Source organism: Dryas octopetala, chromosome 2 (assembly GCF_963921425.1).
Source record: "Dryas octopetala chromosome 2, drDryOcto1.1, whole genome shotgun sequence".
Taxonomy (NCBI): Eukaryota; Viridiplantae; Streptophyta; class Magnoliopsida; order Rosales; family Rosaceae; genus Dryas; species Dryas octopetala.
Window position 1 is genome coordinate 14,726,606 of NC_141367.1, and position 21,673 is coordinate 14,748,278.

The window sequence follows — 21,673 nt, forward strand, 5'->3', positions numbered from 1 at the left end:
AAAATATTACGCTAGTTTTCCATTTTTTATTTTATAATCTGCTTTTGCTCCATGATCGACATTGCTGATGATATGATCGATGTTATTCTTTGGCTAATTTGATTTTGGGTTTTAAAAATTTGGGAAAGTTGAAGGGAGATGAAAGTTGTACCTTGAACTTGAACACATAATAAATAGTGCAAATTACAACTTACACCCTTAAAGTTGTTAGTTTATGAGTTAGTAGTTAATAAGTTTTACTATTACAGTTAATTACTAAGAGTATATAAAGTCATGTTCTCTCACTCTGTAATACTTACATGAAGTAATGTAGTCTCTTTAGATTTTTCTTACTCTCTCTCCTCTCTTACTCTCATTTTTTCAGCAATCCTAACAAAAGTTTGGTGTGTTTCACAACTTGCACTCTATCGATTCAATTTTTTCAATTTAGTATTTAACGTTTTAATTATTTACAATTGACTATTGTTGTCTGATCATCAACTACCCTGATGGTTAGACGTTAATTGATGACGTGATAATTTATTTACGAAGCCATCATGAGTCATGCAGGTACACAGCTGTGGGTATTTTGTTTGGGTTGATCCTCTCATGCGTGATGGTGCAAAATTAATACTCATACTTGGGTTGTTATGGAACTTAGGAAGGACACATAAAAGGGAAAATGTACTTTGGACACTCTGGTAGCTTCATGGGTAGTCAATTGGAAGTAAGTAATGCGTTTGGAAAATTTCGTAGATGTAAAGTCAGAAGCACGGGTAGACCTAGCAAACGGTTGTGTTTTATGGATTCAAGTCAAACTCGACATGACTAACGGGTTCATCCGACATGACCCAATAACGTTCGGGTGGTAAAAACCTCAAACTAGATACGACCCGAAAATTATCGGGTATAATTGATTGACCAGTTTCATCCGAAAAAAAAACCTAATATATTTTTTAAGTAAAAATATAATTATTTTAATAAGATTTCATTAAACAAAAGAAGAAGAGAGAGAGAGAGACGATCAATGGAGAGGAGAGACCGAGAGTGGCGATCCAGAGGAGATGACACAATGGAGAAGAGAGAGAGGATCGATGGAGATGAGAGATTAAGAGAGACGATCGATGGAGAGAGGAGCCCGAAAGAGAGCCAGAGAGGTGGAGGCACAATTTTTGGTTTTGAGAGTGAAATGAAGCTTAGTTTTTTATTAGGTTAGGGTGTGGGTGTGTGAATGTGATTACATGTGGTAGGGTGTAGAATATGGTCTTAACATAATTACTAAAATGCTCTTTCCTTAACGGGTGAAACGGGTAACTGTAAATTGACCCGACCCATTATTTTAACGGATCTCTAACGGGTGACACTGATATCAACTTGACCATATAACCTCGAACCCAAACCCATAAATTTTCGTGTGATGTTGTGTCATTTCGTGTTACCGGGTCGTGTGTGTTTTCCCCAGGTCTAAGCACGCGGGTTTGGACGATTTCATAGATGTAAATTCACCGTCTGCCGACATCAATCTGCATTTGACCAGCTGCTTCGATTTATAATTGGCAGATTATGGTTGGTTTGTATCTTTTCAGACCCCATTAGTCTTAAATTTGGCAGGAAATGTCTTTTTTGTTTGGCCCACTGGCAGGAAATGTCTTTGGTCAATTAATGCATTTGTCATGTTGAACAAATCCAGAAATTGCTATAACATATCGGTAACCAAGCCTTATAAGAAGAATTAAATGCAAATTTTATTCCCATTCTCAGATTTTGCATACAACTCTTTTTGTAATCTTCGCTATAAAGAGACCAGTACGTAACACCTTTGCAGTACTCTTTCAATGGCCAACCAAACAGCCTCATATATTCCTTCTCTGTCATCATCGTCGTCTTCTTCTTCTTCTTCTTCTTCTTCTTCTTCTTCTTCTCCGACCCCTCACAGGACATACGACGTCTTCCTCAGTTTCAGAGGTGAAGACACCCGCAGAAACTTCACAGACCATCTATATGCTGCTTTGAATCGGAAAGGAATATTCACGTTTAGGGATGATGAACAACTTGAGAGAGGAAAAGCCATAGCGCCAGAACTCTTAAAAGCAATTGAGGAGTCAAGATATGTAATTGTCATTCTTTCACAAAATTATGCCAATTCAACATGGTGCTTGGATGAGCTTGCCAAGACTATGGAATGCATGAAAGTGATGGGACAGAGAGTACTCCCAGTTTTCTATGATGTAGATCCATTTGAGGTACGAAAGCAAACAGGGAGTTTCGAGAAAGCCTTCTCCAAGCATGAAGAAGCTTCTAAAGACAATACAAAGGTGCAAAGGTGGAGAGCTGCACTTACTGAATTAGCCAATATCTCTGGATGGCATTTACAAGATGGGTAAAGTTAATTACTATTCTTCTTTTATTACTGAATTTTTTCTTTGAATTAATGTTTTTTATTTTTTTCTGTCTGAGCTTAAGTGTCGTTGGTGGGATGGGGTGAGGCTAGGTCCTAGATTTAATTCCCCTCGTAAAAAAAAAAAAAAATGATAGGAAGTATACAAGGCACCCTTTATTGAGTTTCACTTGGGATCCATTTGGATGGAATGATTTAGGAGTTTTTGTTTAATTTGTTGTTTCGAGGTAATAACAAGAAAATGAATATAGTAGAGAAAACAATCTGTTATTATATATTAACAATATTGAAATTTCTCTTTCATCTCAAAGACAATCAATATTGAAATGACTAATACCAAAAAGCTACAACAATAATTTGTATTATAGGGTTAGCAATTAGAGGCCAAGAAACCTAATAAGAAAAAACCGAAAAATTTAAAAAATTCCAGAAGTTACCAAAAATAAAATTAAAAGAGCTGGATTTGGTTAAGATCCAAAAAATACCTATATCCAAATTCTTGATAAACCTTCTGCATATATTTCCTACTAGAATTTATTAAGATAACAAATCGTTCCCCAAATTTTACTAAAACATCCCTACCGAATTATTAAGAAAACAAGATTTTGCTAAACTAAAATCCGAACATGTGGCCTTTATCACCCCCTGATGGGCTGATAGCAGCTAATTGAACACAAACATTTATTGCTTGGTCAACTATATATGTGCATTTATGTTAACATGAATAAAGCAAAATTCCTAAGAAGTGTGAAAAAGACATTAATATTGTCTGTCCTTTATTATATTTGAGAAGCTATCTTAATGTTACAAGCTCTATAATCAAGAAAACAAATAACTCTTTGTAAAAAAATATATCACTTGTTAGCAGTACGTAGCATTTTAAAGCTAACCAGTTAATAAAATAATATGGTACTTACATTCTTTTGGGACCACTATACAATTACTTGATGTCATAATTCAAACCGTTCATTTTTTAGACCATCATTCGAAGATCATTTTTGTAAAAAATCAACTAAATTAGAAATTGTTTAATTAACTATATATCAATAAGTTAATTGTGTAGAAATATATAGATGAACACAAATTTTTTTTATAAACATTGAAATGATTGTGATGATAATCAAATAATTAAATAATTTCCAATTTGAATGATATTTTGCAAGGAGATCTTTAAATGAGGACATAAAAAATAAATGATTTGGATTATGAAATGTAGTAGACCAAAAAATAATAGTCAGCACCATATTATCTTACTAACTAATTAATTAGCTCTAGAGTAGTTTTAATTTGGACTTGTCAACTGCCACTCATATAAATAAAAGATAAAATCTCTGATCCTTTTTTAATCAAAACCACGAAAAAGAAACTTTAGAAACGTTCCATATCTTTATATGATATATTAATTAAGATAGATATTTATTTTTTGCAGATATGAATCCAAAGTTATTCAAGATATTGTAGAAAATATTTTCACTGAATTAAATCAAACAATCTCAAGTGTACCTCGGGATTTAGTTGCAATTGATTCCCACATGAACGAAATGCTTTCATACTTGCACATAGGGTTGCATGATGTTCGTATCGTAGGGATTTGGGGGATGGGCGGAATTGGTAAGACAACTATTGCACGAGCAGTTTCTGAAAGGATACTTCATCAGTTTGACGGTTACAGTTTTATTGCGAATGTTAGAGAGGCAATTAAAAAGCAAGGTGCAGTTCATTTACAAGAACAACTTCTTTCAGACTTGCTAAAAAGTACTGTAAATATACAGGACATTGAGATGGGAAAAAATTTAATAAGTCATAGACTACGTACTAAAATGGTTCTTATCATCCTTGATGACGTGGATCAGTTAGAACAATTGGAAGCATTATGTGATCATAGTTGGTTTGGTTCAGGAAGTAGAGTTATCTTAACATCAAGAGATCAGCATTTGCTGAGCACATTTGGAGTGGATAAAATGTATAAGGTTAAGGCATTAACTGATGTTGAAGCTCTCCGGCTCTTTAGTTGGAAAGCCTTCAAGAAAGACCAGGTTGGAGAAGATTTTCTCGAGCTATCTAAGAATGCTGTAAACTATGCTTGTGGCCTTCCATTGGCTCTAAAAGCTTTGGGTTCGTTCCTTTTTGGTAGAAATAAAAAAGAATGGTCAAGTGCATTGGATAGACTAAAAGAAAATCCTGACAGAACAATTATTGATGTGCTTAAAGTAAGTTTTGATGGATTACTAGAAGTGGAAAAGAAAATATTTTTGGACATTGCATGTTTCTTTAAAGGAGAGAGTAAAGATCATGTAACAAGAATACTATGTGACTTCTATCCAGAAATTGGTATAAAAGTTCTCATTGAAAAATCTCTAGTAACAATTACATTTGGAAAATTGTGGATGCATGATTTGATTCAAGAAATGGGTTGGGAAATTGTTCGGCAAGAATGTCGTGAAGAGCCTGGCAAACGTAGCAGGTTGTGGCTTCCTAAAGATATCATCCATGTACTTGTAAATAATGAGGTAAGAGATTAGTATAAATATACTTTTAAAGATTGTTAAAACTAATTTATCGTCTTTGTATGTTGTTATATCCATGTGCGGGCAACTTATTTTTCATTGATCTTCTTTATTAGGGAACAAGTACAGTTGAAAGTATAGTTCTCGATTTGCCAAAAGAAGAGGAGGTTCAGTTGAATGTTGATCCCTTCTCAAAGATGTGCAAGCTAAGATTGCTCAAAATTCGTAATGTGCACTTTTCTGGATACCTTAACTATCTTTCTAATGAGTTACAACTTCTGGAATGGCCTGGATGCCCTTTAAATTCTCTGCCATCAAACTTTGATCAGTCACATAAGCTTGTTGAACTCAACATGGATTCGAGCCGCATCAAACAGCTATGGAGGGGAAATAAAGTAAGATCATAATTTTATGCATGTTTGTATAATTGTATTAGTGAATACATATCATAAAGTAGAGGACTGATTATTTTTGGTACTTTTAGACCCCACAACCATACATAAAACTAAAATAATAATACACAAGAATTCAATCGATTATAACAAATACATTATTTGAGGACATCCCCATTAATTCATAATTCGTAACACATCAAAATTCCACCACATGTACAATAATGCATAATTGGTACATTTTTTCATAATAGATCATTCATAATTGGTACACACTGCACTCGAAACAGATCCCAAAGAAAAAACATAAATTCAAAATTCTCAAAAAAGGAATATGTTTGACTTGGTCACTTGGTCAATATATCTTATTTTCTATCATTATATTTAACACTATGACAATGGGCACTAGCGACATTTCCTAAAAATGTAGTACAGTTAGCTTATAAAAATAAGAGATAATTAGGTTTCTTTTAGAAAAACAGTTTTTAAATGGAGATCGATGGTGTTTTAAAATTTATAAGAAAATCATTTAAATTCATAATAATTTATAAAAAAATCTTTTTAATTCATAATAATTTATAAGAAAATGCTTTTAATTCATAATAAAGTCCTTTTAATTTATAAGAAAATCATTTTAATTCATAATAAAGTTCTTCCCCGATTTGAAGGGTATTTTCTCCTATTTGAAGGGTATTTCCCCTCCTAGAGTGTAGAGTGGGCTTTGTAAAGGCTGCATGTTAGGTTTTAACTTCGAGATTTTGGGTGGAGTCCAAAATTTTGGAGTTAAAATCTAACATAAACCCGTCAAAAAAGAAAAATAAAATGACTTAATTAAAAACCCTAAATCACTACCGATCTTAGTCTAAGAAAGACTCATAAAATGAACTGGATTCTAAGTCTCAATAAAAATAATTAAGTAGACAAATTGTTGAATGGGAGACATACTTATAATTCAAAAGAAAAAAAATAGTAATTGGACTTCTGTCTAAAAAAATATTAATGAGGGAGTTATGTCTAACTTTTTATTAATCATTTTTCAATAAATTAGTTATTTATTTCAAATCATATGATAATTTTTGCAAACTATATATATCAGTGTTGGAGCGCATTACAGTTGATCAATCTGAGTCATTCTCAATACTTGGTCAGTACCCCAAACTTCACCGAAGTTCCAAATTTGGAAACATTGGTGCTTGAAGGCTGTACAAGTTTGGTTGAGGTTCACCCATCCATTGGAGTTCTCAAAAAACTTATTTTGTTGAATATGAGAAACTGCACATCTGTTGCGAGCCTTCCACCTTCCATCAGTTTGGAATCTCTTATAACTTTGATTCTCTCAGCATGTTCAAGACTCAAGAAGTTTCCTGAAATTGAAGGGGATATGAAAAGCTTGTTGGAGCTTCATTTAGATGGGACTGCCATAGAGGAATTACCTCCATCAATAGAACGTTTGACGGGTCTTACTTTGCTGAATTTGGGAGACTGCAAGAACCTTTCGCATCTTCCAAGTACCATTCATTATTTGAAATCTCTGAAAACTCTCATTCTAACAGGTTGCTCGGAACTTGATGATATACCTGAGAATCTAAATTGTGTGGAATGTCTGGAGGAGCTTGATATAAGTGGAACTGCTATAAGAGAATCATCGTCCATTGTAGGTATGAAGAATCTAAAGTCTCTATCAATCCAAGGATGTAAAGATATACCTTCAAAATCATGGCATTCATTCTTTAATCGTTGGTGGTGGCGTAGAAAGAGCCATGTCCCCAAGAACTTGTTGTTGCCTACTTCATTCTCAGGTTTAGCTTCTTTGACATATTTAAACTTAAGTGATTGCAATCTGATGGAGGGTGCAATATTTCTCGATGATCTTGGCAGCTTATTGTCCTTAAAAGATTTAAATTTGACTGATAATAACTTTCTTCGCTTACCGGATAGCATCTCTCAACTGTCCAAGCTTGAAACTCTCACGTTGAGAAATTGTAAAAGGCTTCAATTGCTGCCTAAGCTTCCATTAAGTGTTCGACATGTGAATGCAGAAGATTGTACTTCACTAACAGATTTCCCAAACCAATTCAAAGTATGGACTTCAGGTGTCTCGGGAATGACTACCGTCAATTCCCTCATTTCCACCAAGAATCAAGGATATACATCATATACTACTTCAGTACCGCCGAGAGATGTCTTAAGAAGAGACTACACTGTATCTACTGCATCCTTGAGAATGATGTCTGTCAGTATACCATCTGAGCATCAAGAATGTAAACCAAGCGTTGATGACTTGTTACTGCCAATTCAAGTGCTTCAAAAAGACTTTCAAGTCTCTCTCTCTCTCTCTCTCACTCTCACTCTCACTGATGATCATCTGTGTTTGTTTATTTCATAATTAATTACTTAAAATCCTTAATTTTCTGTTTTTCGTTACAGCTATTGGATTACAGGTCATATGCCATGAACTCTCTTTTTCATAACAAAGAAATTCCAGAGTGGTTCAGCAATATATTTACTGGAAATTTCATAGAGGTCCCGCTACCTCCAGATCTGAAGGATGATAAGAAGTGGGTGGGGGTTGCTGCTGTTTGCTTAGTCAAGGGACATCCTGCTTTCTCCCACGCTGAATCAGATTCGCAAACTTCTAATTACTTCTGCGAATGCACAGTGGAAACTCATGAATTTCAACTGAAACCACATCTCCGTGACATTAGATCAAAATCTCATGTACTTTGTTTTTTCTATATACCTTGTCGAGGCTTTCCAGAGAGGTTAAATAAATCAAGTGCGGTGGGGGCTTCATTTAAAACCAACAGCCTATGCATGGAGGTCCAGAAATGTGGGATTCGCCTTGTTTACGAGCAAGATGTTGCAGGGTTTGTCCAAACATTCTTGCACTGTTCTGAAGCTATTACCCGCCAATTACATCGAGTCCCTTTAATTACCTCAGAAAAACTTCAAATTATCCATGCAAACGACTACCATCCAAATGAAGTTGATAAAGCTACATTTGAATCCGGATGGTTTAATCGAGTGGATAACATTCTGAGATGGTAGAATTTGAGAACTAAGCATTAATTAATTGCTTCTTATTCATTGATATGTGAAATAGAATTTTTCCATAATTTGATTTTTTTTTTCCTCATATTTGGTATATACGATTGCAGGGAGAAATATATAACTCCAATTTCCGAAGAAGGCTCCATAATTCTGCTGAGAAGGAACATTGAGTCAGTTCTTCCAAGATACCTTCAGGTCTCTCTCTCTCTCTCTCTCTCTCTCTCTCTCTCTGTGAAATTACTAATTTGTGCATTTTTCTGCATGCAGGAACTCAACCATTGGGTACAAACCTATAATTTTTCTGCAAGTGGAATCCCTGCGTGGTTCACCACCACTGAAGTTGGGCCCTCAGTGTCAATCCAGCTGCCTCAGAATCTACACAGGAGTAAGAAGTGGATGGGATTTGCTCTATCTGCATCACTTGCACTGGACCACCAGTCTCTAGTAAATACGGTTTATCGTGTTGGTTGTCGACTCCAAATTCGTGAACGTCATATAGATCTAGACCTAAGTTTTAGATCCAATATATATGGTAAACATCAACTTTTGGTTTTATACTTACCACGGGCATTCCTTCCTGAATGGTTGACTCCAACATCATCATCAACAACAATCTGGACTGCCTATAGAGTCGAAGGTCCTGTTGCCAAGGTTCAAATATGTGGTTTCCGTATTTTGTACCAGCAAGATTTACAAGGGTTTGTCCAGACAATCACCAACTGCATATTACGCACCCCAGCTGCTCTCTTTGAATATTATAATGGAATGGTGGTACAACATTGGATACGTTTTATAAAATTGCGATATGGTGAAGTGCAAAAAAAAATTCTTCGAAAAGCTATCTCAAGAGATTATAGAAATACGGTCTCTCTCTCTCTCTCTCTCTCTCTCTCTCTCTCTCTCTCTCTCTCTCTCTCTCTCTCTCTCTCTCTCTCTCTCTCTCACTCACTCACTCACTCAGTCGTATCTCACACTAGAATATCTTTGTTTACAGGACTGGTGTGTGGAACAATTTACAACAAACTTCTGTGGAATTAAAATTCCCAAGTGGTTCATGCATATGAATAAAGGCGACAGAGCAGAAATCCAACTTCCTCAAAATTTGTTCGATGATAGTAATTGGATGGGGATTGCTGTATGTGCTTATGCCTCGATCCACGAGCATCCAACCATCATTTTGGACACTCCCAATTCCGAGTTTACTCGTCAGATTATTTGTCGTTTGGTGACCCATCCTGATGGCAATTGTTTCCGTGTTACAGTCGGTAGTGACAAAGTCACGTGGTTGCGTGCATGCGATTTCATTTGGTTCATCTACATACCACGTGTTAAATTTTCTGAATCATTGAATCAATGTAATCAAGTCTGGACAACTGTTGGGTCGAATAGCCCAGGCTTGGGAGTGCATGACTGTGCCCTTCGTTTAGTATTTAAGGAGGATGTGGAAGAGCTTTTACAAACATTGACACTCTGCAAGTCATCCGCAAAGTGCCGTGGTCATCGTGAACAAGAAAAACCTGGTAATAAAAACATGTAATACAGGACGGACACCATGAAAGATTAATTGAGAAAGCTTACTGATCTCATGCATATTGTCAAGGACAAGGGCAAAGCGTGGGGTGTAACTTGTAAGTAACCTTTTATCTTTCTCATTACATCAAGTTTTATTACTTTTTGGTGCAATACCTTGTCTGATATATATATATATATATATATATATATATCCTTTCTTTGGCTAGATCATGAAGTCATTGAAGTCACTTGTAGAAGTATCATTGATTCATTGCACATCAAGGAAGAGTTTGTATTTGATTGTACGTTGACTTGTATCGTTCAATTACCAGTTACGTACCTTCGGAATGGGGGACGAGAACAATTCTTTTTCTTTAGCACCTTAATTTTTCTGAATAAAGAAATGAACGCATGCATGTGTTATCAAACAAGGGATAGATACTTTAATTATTTGCTTAATTATTTGGTGATAACAATGTTGTTTGCTTCTGCACTCCAGAGTTCGATCTTTTGTGTATTTTTTAATTTAGCCGGTAGAGTACTAGCTAGTGTTATGTAATCTCCTTTTGAGTTTTTTTTTTCTTGTTCTTTTTATAGGAAACAAGACTTTATTAAACAAACAAAAGTGTGCTATACCGAAGAAAAGCAAATCAACAACAAATATCTCCAAGATATCTACAGAATTCATTACTAAACAGGAGCACTCTAATATATCCCGAAACAAAGAAAATGAGCTCTCCATGAACTCTTATGACACTAATGCCCAGAAACAAAAAATTCATGATCACCTCCTCACCCTTTGCATCCTCAAATGTCCTCATATTCCTTTCTAGCCAAACGACCTCAAGAAACAGCCATTACTACACATCTTCCCAACACCGGCCAGACCCTTCATTCTTCCTCCAAAAAAGATTTCTAGCAGAATAATGCCACACATGTAGTTGGAAATTGGAATCACCCAGCACAAATTGGTCTCCCTAAAAAACCTTAACCAAAGAGTCATTGCTATATATGCAATGCAAAAACAGATGATCCGTACGTACTTTCAGCATCTGTCTTGCACATCACACACCAATGTGGAGAAAGACAAAAAGGTCTTCTCCCTTTGAACCATATCACAAGTACTATTAACTTTTCCATAGACAATAATCCAAACTAACACCCTTAACTGAGGAATATATTTGATCTCCTTTCATGGGGCAATTTTGAGTGGTATGGGTGCACTAGGTAAGATAATTGCTAGAGTACGTTATTTATGTAAAGATCTCTTACCGATTTCAAGCTAGCAGCTTAATTAATTTGCTGCCAATGTTAGATAGGTTCAGTGTGGTGGCCGGTTTAGTTCCTTTACAAAAGAAACTCCTATATATTAGACATCGATCTTGAAGGAAGAAAATCTTCCTATTGTAGGGATGCTAATTATATAGGAATTAATATGATAAGAAAAACGCTGCGTCACAAAATGATTCTTAATTTCTTATTGTTCTTGATGATATATGAATCAAAATAGACCCAAAAAGAGAAGAAAAGAAAAAGATCGACCAACCGGAAAGTCTGGTTGGGGAGTGTGATTGGTTTGGTCCAAGGAGTAGGAGATCAATATCTTTTAATCCAACTGTAGTGAACAATATATATAAACCAAAGGTATTAAATGATGATAGAGCTATTCAGCTCTTTAGCTTGAAAGCATTTAAAGAAGATCACCCTCTAGAAGATCTTTTGCAAATGTAAAACAATGTCGTGGACTATGCCAAGAGCCTTCTGTTAGCTCTAGGCCAAACTACAAGAAAACTTATTTTTCCCGACAATAGTTTAGCCGACAAAGACAAGGTTTGTCGGTAAAAAAGACAGAATAGTTAAGCCAAATGGGCCGACAAAGTAATGACTTTGAGCGACAAATAGTTTGTCGGGAAAACAAGTTTTGGCGAAAAACTTAGTTTTGTCGGGAAAACAATGAAACTATTTAGACAAAAAAAATAGCGCGCATTTTTCCCGCGTAGTGAAGACTTAGGTTTCAATGGGCCGACAGAAATTAGTCGGGCCAAGTAGAGAAACATAAAAAAAAAAAAAAAAAAACCAAAAGCCCTCTCAACAAAATTAACAGAGCATTCAAAGAACGCTCTTAGTCTCTCACACCCCACTCTGTCTCTCAGTTTACCATCAACACAGAACGCTCTCACCCACCCAACTCAGCCTCTTCTCCACCCACGAGTCTCGCCTCCATCGTCGTCGCCTCCGTCGTCGTCGCCACAAACCCAGCTCAGCCGTCGCCTTTCTCACAGTCCACCTCACTCTATCTATGGGTTTCATTTGTTCTGCCATTTCGATCGCCACCACTCTCTGATCTTATAAACCCCAAGCCCCTTTCTCACACTCTGTGACCTTATAAACCCAAACCCTAAACCCTTTAATCCAAACTCAAACCCAAAACCCAAACTTCAGAAAACCATTCCTTATTCCTGCGAGAAAAGGTTTTCTTTTTTCTTCTTTTTCTTGTTTGTTTTGGTTTTCAAATTTCAGTTTAATGATATGGTTTCTAAATGGATTATGGGTTTCTCATTCCAATTTAATCATTTGGTTTCTGAATGTATTGTGCTTGCAGGTTGATTTGCTCCAAGGGCTTATTTGAGGTAAAAATCCGCTATTTTTTTTTTTTTTTTCTGGATTTGATTTTGTAAATTTGTTATTGTATTAATTTTTATTAGGTTTATATTTTAAGGTTTTTTGTTTGTTTAATTTTCTGCTTGTTGTTCTGTTTGATTTTAAGTTTATATATGCATCTAATTTCGTCATGAGATGAGAAATAAGCTTGCACTCTTAGAGTAATATAGTAACCATAAGATAGTCACCCAGTTTGTGAATGACATATTATAAGTAAAGTTCTTGCCTGTTTAATTGTTGTTGACATATTAGGGGAAAGATAAATTATGCTTGTTTGCCCTTTTAAATATTGTTATCTGTTCATACAAGTTGTCATAGGAAAACAAAGAAAAAAACAAACTTAAAAGAAGCCACTTTCTAAGGCTAGAAGTCTCTTCTTTAGTCCCTTAAGAAGCAACTTTAAATGTAATAGAAAAGTACAGGCGATGGATTTTACGAATATTTTTTGTGCTTATTTCTTGTGTTTCAAAATATTAAGGGAAAATATTGTTTTCAAAGAAAGTAATTAGTTCTAACTAGTGAGAGTTACATGTCCCCTGTCTACCTTTCTCTTCCCCCCCCCCCCCCCCCCCAACAAAAAACTAAAACGGGAACTAGAAGACATAGGGAAAAGCTCTACACAATATGAATAAATCCAGCCATTTTCTTATGATTTATAATTTTAAATTTTTCACTAGACAAGAAAAACTTTAAGATTAGGTGTCAAGATATATAGGAAATCTAGCACCTTCAATATTCCAAATTGCTTCCTTTACATCTTTTGCATCTTCCATTACTTTAATCCAAATTCAATATGATTTCTAGAGGACTCTTATTTTTTTATTTTTTTATTTTTTAAATACATTATAACTAAACATAATGAGCCTTGGGATTGGCTGCTAGAAAATGCATGCTTTTTTAAGTGATGAGTATACTAAACTATATGATGCTCTTACGAGTTAAGTTGCTGATATGTATTAGTTATTTTTTTTGCTACTATGTATTACCTATTTCATGCTATGAGTTAATTGCTAATATGTAATCATTTGATCATTTTATTTTTTGTTCCGTATTAGTTAATTGCTTTTGTATAATGTACTGCTAGGAGTTAATTTTTGTTATATATTAAGTTTTTTTTTTTTTTTTGGTGCTATGTATAAGTTTTGTTTATATTTTTAGTGCTATATTAATGTTCATAAGTTCTACATAGCCAGCAAGAATATTGCACTTCCATGGACAAACGATGGATCTTATTTGTACTGCAAAGAGGAGCCGTACAGCCAATAGGAGCAAGACCGATACCATCTTGTCTACCCCTCTTCCACCACCTGTTAGGCCTCCAAGGAAGCGACTTTTTACAGCTTTCAGTTCACCACCTGAGACTTCAGTTCGTCGTACTTCACCACACCAAAATTCTGTCCTCCAGACTTCATCTCGCCGTACTTCACCACCTGAGACTTCATCTTGCTGCACTTCAGCACCTGAGAATTCAGTTCGCCAAACTTCACCACCCCAAAATTCTGTTCCCCAGACTTTAGTTCAGCAGACTTCACCACCACAGACTATGGCACCGCAAACTACGATGCCCCAAACTACCAGTCAGACTTGGTCTACTAGTGCACGTCGTCGTCACAAGTCTTGTTCTCAAAGCACTGCTGCCAGAACATCTGCTAATGGTATGACCTTCATTAGCCCACTTAAAATCTGATTAAATTTTTTTATTTTCGAAATGGTGTGGAGTTGAGTTGAATTTGGGATATCTTCTAAGTAATTTGTCTAAGTCTAGTGTTTGTTTTCAGCAAGACCAATTAAGCTGATTGTAAGTCTTTTTTTGTACATAATATTTGACTTTAAATTCTCATAATTTTTCTCATACTTGTATATGTTTGTTGTTAATATAGGACCCTCATTGGGTGAGGATGCAGACTCTTCTGCAATGCCCCAGACCAGTAATGAACAAGGCTCCCATGGTAAGAAGTTAATGGTTGAAAATCAATTATTTAATTTTAGTCAATTTGATTTTGTATGTTAATTTGATTTATGTTGATTTATCTCTTTTCAGCACCCACAGAGGGTTCTTTTCCTGCTTCTAAAAGGGGTGTGAGAGGGCCAAGTAGACAAATTAAGTCTTCCACCCTCACACGAACCATGAAGAAGAAGATTCACGTCACTCTTTATAACGTTAGTAATCTACCTGACAGAGCCACACGAAGCTTGCTATCTAATGACATAGGGGCCATTGTACGAAGTGAAGCACCAATGAATTATGAATTTTGGAGGCACATTCCACAAGATGTTAGAGTTGACCTTATGGAGGAGTTGACAGTGAGTTTCCTATTAACCTTTTCAATTTCATATGTTATATTATTACTAATTTTTTTTAGCCATAATTACAAATTTTTTAAATCGTGGATTGTAGGTAAACTTTGATATACCTTTGGAAGATGACCGGTGTTATAAATATGTTAATAAGGTGATGAATAAGGCATACAATGAGTTCAAGTACGAGCTGCATGATTACTACCTTTCCTTTGAGAAGGATGAGGATGCACGGGCAGCTCCTCCTGATGAGATGGCAGACCGAGATGTTGAACAATGGCAGAAGTTGTGTGATATTTTTTCTAGCCCTGCATTTTTGGTATTAATTCCAGTCACTTGTACAAATTAATATTACATATACAAATTTATGCTATAATATTCAACTTGTAAACATTTGGCTATATGTAATGCTCCAACCTTTTCAATTATTGCAGAAGTGATCCGAGGCCAACAAGGTTAACCGGACCAAGAAGCCTATTAACCATTGTGCTGGGTCGTGTCCGTTCGGTGTGACATTTCAAGAGGCTTATGAGGTAAAATTTTCATGTGATATAAGAATAATGATGTTGATTTCTTTATAAGGTAAAATTAAAATCATGTTTTAATTACAGGCTGGGGAGAAGTTTCCAGATGTTGTCACCTTCAAGAAGGTCCACCACAAGAAGGATGGTAAAACATGGACCAATGAGCTAGCAAAGGAGAAATATGTAAGTTTTTTAATATATGTAAGATGGCCATCATGCTTATAATGTCTTATTTTCTCAGTTGTTAATATTCTCAGTTTTTGTAATATATAAGATGGCCATTATGCTTATAATATCTGGGCCTAGCTTGAGGAGCTAAGTTTTGTTAATTTTTTTAAAAAGGTTAATGATCATAAATTAAGGGGTGCAAAGGGGGTTTATTTATGATTTGGATTGACTGGTTTATAAATGGACTGCAAGTTTTGTTTCACACTCCAGTCAACCATAACACTTTTTCAATATCTTATCTTCTCTAGATTGTGTTCTGTCTTATGAAGATTGTATGCTATATATATTCACTTCTATTGTCTCCATTAATGGTTTTGTTTCATCACATTCACATTTTCGCAAGCAAATAAAGATTGATGAGGGATGACAATAGCATCATACTTGACTAATTAGCATGCTATCTGAACTTGAATCTAGAACCAAAGTGCAGGTCACACAGGAACAATTCACCAGAAAAATTTAGAAGTTTTCAAAAGAAAAGGCATTTAAGATTTCAGTAGTGGTAGAGTTCTAGACCTTAGTGGCCTATACTGTTAGGCATTTTTAAAAGAGTAAAGGACATGTGAATCAAAACGGTAAAAGCATGACAAAGAAGCCTATATTTTTCTTTTTTGTTTGGTAAATTGAAGGAAGCCAATATTTTGTCTTGGTCAATAAAAAAGAAGCCTTTGTTGTCTCAATCCAAATGCATCCTCTTTATGCTGTCATTATACTAAGAATTTGGTTTCTTTATCTCAAAGACTTCTTGTATGTTATATTTTCCAAGTTTTACTTGTATGTTATATTTGGTTTTCCATTATACTAAGAATTTGGTTTCTTTATCTCAAAGCCTTTAAATTTACAAAGACTTCTTGTATGTTATATTTTCCAAGTTTTACTTATTGATTTTGCCTAACAGATTATTAATGTTATCCAAATTTTTTACTTGTTTCTAGGATAAGATGATGGAGAAGCAAAATGCCATACTTGATGATATCATGAAGGAGTATCCTGAGGGTACAACAGTAGAAGATATTTCAGTTCCTGTTCAGGTTGGGACTCAAATTGTTATGGATGTAATGGGTACTAAACCAGGACGGGCAATCCGTGGATTGGGTTATGGGAGGTTTCGCGATCTTGCATCATCTTCTACTCCCCCATCAAATTCCACTACTAAAGAATTGGAGCAGCTGCGAGCTCAGCTTCAAGAAGAGAAGGCTGCAAGGGAGGGTTTAATGCAACAGATTCAATTTCTTCTACCACAGCTTCAGACTCTTATCCCTGGGTTAGTACTACCCCCAACACATACTCAGGTACAGCCTGAACAAGATGATGGTGCTCATGACGACGAGGGCGAGGATGATCATACACCTCTTTAGGGTTATCTAGACTTTATATTTTTTTGATAAATTTGACATGCATCAAACATATCTTGAATGTTAATTAGGCAGCCACTGCAGGGTGTATATTTTGGATGTGAATTAGGCTGCCACTGTATGCAGGTTGTATATTTTGGATGTGAATTAGCTAGGTTGCCACTGCATGCAGCTATGTTGTATATTTTGGATGTGAATTAGGCTGCCATTGCAGGGTATTTTTTTGGATAGGAATTAGGCTGCCACTGCAGGGTAAATTTTTTGGATAGGAATTAGGTTGCCACATGCATGGTTAATTAGGGTATTATTTATATGTTTGGAATTTGTTGGGTATGTATTATTTTATATGGACATGAACTCACTTATTGTATGTTTTTTGATATATGAATTAAAAAGGTATCTTTCACTAATTGCAGTTTTGTTAATTGTAAAAAGTTTTAAATATGTAATTAATTTAATTAAAATAATTTGTGCAAGAATTATCATTGATAAAATTTCTAACGACAAAGTTATTTTGTCGGCAGAGATTTTTCCTGACCAAATATTGGTCAGCATAAACATATACATCTTGACCGACAAAATAGTTTTGACGCAAAAAAGGACTTTTCCCGACAAAGAGTTTGTCGGCAAAAGATTTAAACTCTCCCGACAAAATCATTTGGTCGGTAAAACCATCTTTCCCAACAAAATCTTTGTCGGCAAAAACCCTAAATCTAATTGTCCGATGGCCTTTACCGACTAAATAACTTTGTTGGCGTTGACATATACCGACGAAGTAAAATATTTTGTCGGCAAAAAGTTTGCTCGACGAGCTTTGGGAGACAAAGTGGGCGACGAAATTATTTTGTCGGCGAAAACTTTTACCGACAAAAAATAAGTTACACAAAAAATTATTTTGTCGGGAAAAATAAGTTTTCTTGTAGCGAGGAGTTTTGGGTTCCATTCTATAAGTTTCTTTTTGCCAAAAGCATAAATAAATTGAAATCTGCTTTAGATAGACTTAAAGATCACCTAACTGAAAATACAAATATACTTTGAAGTCAGTTTTGATGGACAAGAGAGAGAACCGAGAAGGAACATTTTTTTTTAGATATAGCTTGTTTCCTCCAAGAAAACAAAGATCATGCATTACGACAGCTTAGAGTCAAAAAGACCATATTAGAGTTGAATTAATGGAGTGTATATATCTATATAGGTAATGATCTTGATTCTTGAATGCCTATCCTCACTAGAAGAATTGGATCCAAATGGAGAACCCTCAATTGCCTTTTTTAGTGGTGCAGTTTGCATGATTATTGAGCCTCATCATATAACAAGGAAACGGGGATTCGACAATGATCGGCAACAAAATTCTGTCGTTGCCATAGGCGTTGCCTTAGAACCCTTGCCAATGACTCTAGGCAACGATTTTGGCGATCGTTGTTAATTTAGCAACGAATACTTTGTTATCGATTCTGGCATAGAAAACCAAATTTGAGGGATATTTAGCAACGATCACCGCGTTGCCTATTTTATTATGCAACACCGGCATTGTTGCCTTATCAATTTATATGCAACGACTTGGTGTGGCTAAATATATTTGGTAACAATCCATGTCGTTGCATATATTATTTGAAGGCCAAGTTGCGTATTATATTATGCAACACTGTTGTCGTTGCCTTTCCAATTTATAGCCAACCACTCTGTTGTTGCTTAATAATTGCGGTGAAATTCTATGGTGTTGCCTATTCTATCAAGCAACGACTCTATTGTTGCTCAAGTATGAAATATGCAAGGACCATTGCGTTGCCTAATCTTCTTCGCAACTATGTCATCGTTGTCTTTGCCCTCAAAAGGCAACATGGTTTAGTCCTTGCCTAATCTTTTTGGCAACCAGACCATGTCATCGTTGTTTTTTCCCTCAAAAGACAACATGGGTTGGGCCTTGGCTAAACTTCTTGGCAACCATGTCATCGTTGCCTTTTCCCTCAATTGGCAACATGGTCATCGTTGTCTTTTGAGGTGCGTATCGTGATTTTCTTTAAAAATTGGCAACGAATAATTTTTTAATTATCAATTATTTATTTTAATTAATTTTCATAAATATAAATAATGCTATTATTTCAACATATAAAAGTTAAAATCCCAATAAAGCTTCATAATATAATAAATTCAAATATTAAATTGACCGTCATATTCGAACTTGGCTAATCTAAAACTTAAACATAAATTTAATAAATCCAAATATTAGAAAATGATAACTTGTTCACATACTTGTCTAAGAAATTAAATACTTAAACACAAATGTAATAAAGCTCGGAAAAAAAAAAAAAAAGTCAACGAAATCAAATTTCATCCTCATCCTCACTACTACTGTCTGCAAGCTGACTGTCATTTATTTCATCTCTAGATTGTTGAGGATTGTGACTGGAAGTCAGTTGCTCATGGATAGATCCGCTGCTACTATTGCACATTTGAGATCCTTTAAAAACTTGCAACTCAAATCTTAGTTCAACATTCTCATTTTGCAAAGTCTTAAAGTCGTTAACAAGTTGTTTCATCATGTTTTGCATCTCTATTTAACCATCGAATGAAGGCCCAGATGCAGCAGTGGAGGAGGAGGAAGATTTGTCCAGACGAGGAAAAACACCAAGACCACATACGGTTCTACCTTTCACCCCGAGTTCTTCACCGCAGATCCCATACTCAACTTCCAAAGGCACTTGTATGGAATCTGCTTGAGTACCCTCAGGTGCTTCCTGAGCCATACTCAACATGATTGCATCCCTCTTCTTCTCCATTTTTTCCTATAGTATAAAAATTATACTCAAGAGGTAGAACTAGAAGTAAACATTAGAATGCAATAGTGTTATGAAGAAAAGAAATTAGGTATATTTATATTAAACTAATGAACTAATAAACTGTAGAGCAGAAGTATTACAAGGAAGAAAACAAAGTATTGAACTAAGACAATTTTCATGAGTTACACGTTAATAACTGATATTATGTGACAAAGTCTACCTAAAAGAAATGGCAAGAATGTAGTATGGTTGTCATTCCAATGATTCTAAAATTACTTTTCACTATTTTTGAAATATAAAATTTAAATGTTAGTTTCTTTCAATTTTTAAATACATCTTTTTTTGTCTGAATTTTTAAACACTATTACATGATGTACTTTTCTTGATCTTCCATTAAGTTCCAATAAATTTGAAAATATAAGCTAACGAAGATACAAAATAGCAGTGTTAGTATATCATCCACTCTTCAACCCAATTGCATAATTTATATGGAAATTTTCTTGGCATATTTTCATTTAATTAAAGAGCACATACACATGGTGGAATTAAAGCTTTTAAATTTACAAACACATATCTTACATGTTTCTCCCTGGCTTCATCAGTAGTCTACCGCTGATTCTTGTTAACGTACATATCTTTCCAATTATCAATAAAAGATGGGACCTTGCCCTCCTATATTAAAAATACAAAAGGAAAAAACAACTTAATTAGTTAGTGGCAAAAATTAAAAACAACTTGTATAACACATTGTAGCTTGTTTATACACCTTGAATATTAAAATTAGAAAATGGCAAAAATATATCAAAATGCCATTTTCCCACTAAATGTGTTTGCATATGGTACTTTTCACCCTCACTAGAGGTTACTCAATAAGGCCAAGCCAACAAATTTAGCAGGAAGTGTAACATGGATAGGCAGTGGATGTTCAATCTGAATCGATTCACAAATGAGTATGAAGCAGGGGTTAATTCATTTTTGGAATTTGCAAGACACCATGTTAATGAGCGGAATGAGATAAACTGTCCTTGCAAAGAATGTCAGAATAGATTTTCTTATTCAATTGCAGAGGTGCATCTTCATTTAATGCAGTATGGTATGTCAGTAACTTATACTACATGGGTACACCAAGAAGAACATAGAGTTTTGCAAACTCAGACTCCAAGTAGTACTCCAGTTGTTGAGTTGATTACTCAACCCAACAGTATATTTTTGGTATGATGGATGATGTATTCCATGTAATCAATGACAATACAGACACAAAGCAACATGATGTATTGGGGAAGGAAGATAATAGCAATTATCATTGAGCAGATGTTGATAACTATGAGAAGTTGTTGCGTGAAGCTGAACATGAACTTTACTCTGGTTGTACTGAGTTTATAGTGCTAACGTTTTTTGTGGAGGTGATTCACTACGAGGTTGATAATTTTTGGACTAACAAGTCAGTGGATATGATGCTTAAGATCATGAAGCGATTGTGTCCCAAACCAAATAGTATACCTGAATTATACTATCACTGCAAGAAGATGTTGAAAAGTTTGGGGTTGGGGTATATAAATATTCATGCACGCAAAAATGACTGTGTGTTGTTTTATAAGGAACACTCGGGAAATGATAAGTGTCCAGAGTGTAACGAGCCAAGGTTTGTAGATAGTGTGAGAAAAAAAGGGTTCCCAAGAATGTGTTGTGCTATTTTTCATTGATATTGAGATTACAAAGGTTGTTTATGTCTAGACATACATCAGGTGATATGAGGTGGCATAAGAATAAACGAGTTGACGAAGAGGGTGTAATGAAGCATCCGACACTCTCTTGCTTGGAAAGATTTTGATAGAATGTATCCTGAATTTGCCCAAGACTCACGAAATGTCATATTAGGCCTACAACTGACGGGTTCAATCCTTTTGGGAATATGAGCAACTCTTACAGTATGTGGCCTGTTGTGTTGGTACCGTATAGTCTAGCCCCGTAGAAGTACATGAAGAAAC

At 35.2% G+C, this 21,673-nt stretch overlaps 2 protein-coding genes and 1 long non-coding RNA gene across 6 annotated transcripts; all 3 read left to right on the forward strand.

Moving 5' to 3' along the window:
- The first annotated feature begins 1,727 nt into the window (after positions 1-1,727).
- LOC147293343 (TMV resistance protein N-like) lies at positions 1,728-10,264 on the forward strand. Of its 4 annotated transcripts, XM_086230279.1 has the most exons (9): positions 1,728-2,359; positions 3,807-4,887; positions 5,001-5,279; positions 6,373-7,596; positions 7,704-8,320; positions 8,435-8,522; positions 8,595-9,191; positions 9,322-9,955; positions 10,067-10,264. In XM_086230279.1, exons 1-8 carry the CDS (start codon positions 1,815-1,817, stop codon positions 9,862-9,864), a joined length of 4,974 nt encoding a protein of 1,657 aa, XP_086086405.1. In that variant the 5' UTR covers positions 1,728-1,814; the 3' UTR covers positions 9,865-9,955; positions 10,067-10,264. The 4 variants fall into 4 exon arrangements, with proteins under 4 accessions (XP_086086405.1, XP_086086403.1, XP_086086404.1 ...); XM_086230277.1 differs by having other exon boundaries at positions 8,435-9,191; XM_086230278.1 differs by lacking the exon at positions 10,067-10,264 and having other exon boundaries at positions 8,435-9,191; positions 9,322-10,037.
- Positions 10,265-12,003: 1,739 nt separating this feature from the next.
- LOC147293344 (uncharacterized) lies at positions 12,004-15,035 on the forward strand. The gene is made up of 3 exons (XR_015120156.1): positions 12,004-12,310; positions 12,442-12,469; positions 14,953-15,035. It is a non-coding gene; the product is annotated as an uncharacterized LOC147293344 (long non-coding RNA).
- A 16-nt stretch (positions 15,036-15,051) lies between these two features.
- On the forward strand, positions 15,052-17,203 carry LOC147293345 (uncharacterized). The gene is made up of 3 exons (XM_086231050.1): positions 15,052-15,117; positions 15,410-15,505; positions 16,486-17,203. Exons 1-3 carry the CDS (start codon positions 15,052-15,054, stop codon positions 16,906-16,908), a joined length of 585 nt encoding a protein of 194 aa, XP_086087176.1. The 3' UTR covers positions 16,909-17,203.
- The last annotated feature ends 4,470 nt before the right edge of the window (positions 17,204-21,673 follow it).

Coding starts and splice junctions, on each gene's coding strand:
- LOC147293343 (XM_086230277.1), top strand. CDS start 1,815: ATGGCCAACCAAACAGCCTCATATATTCCTTCTCTGTCATCATCGTCG. Junction 4,888..5,000: donor ATGTACTTGTAAATAATGAG/GTAAGAGATTAG, acceptor CTTCTTTATTAG/GGAACAAGTACAGTTGAAAG. Junction 7,597..7,703: donor TGCTTCAAAAAGACTTTCAA/GTCTCTCTCTCT, acceptor TTTTCGTTACAG/CTATTGGATTACAGGTCATA.
- LOC147293345 (XM_086231050.1), top strand. CDS start 15,052: ATGGCAGACCGAGATGTTGAACAATGGCAGAAGTTGTGTGATATTTTT. Junction 15,118..15,409: donor TTTCTAGCCCTGCATTTTTG/GTATTAATTCCA, acceptor TTTTAATTACAG/GCTGGGGAGAAGTTTCCAGA. Junction 15,506..16,485: donor AGCTAGCAAAGGAGAAATAT/GTAAGTTTTTTA, acceptor ACTTGTTTCTAG/GATAAGATGATGGAGAAGCA.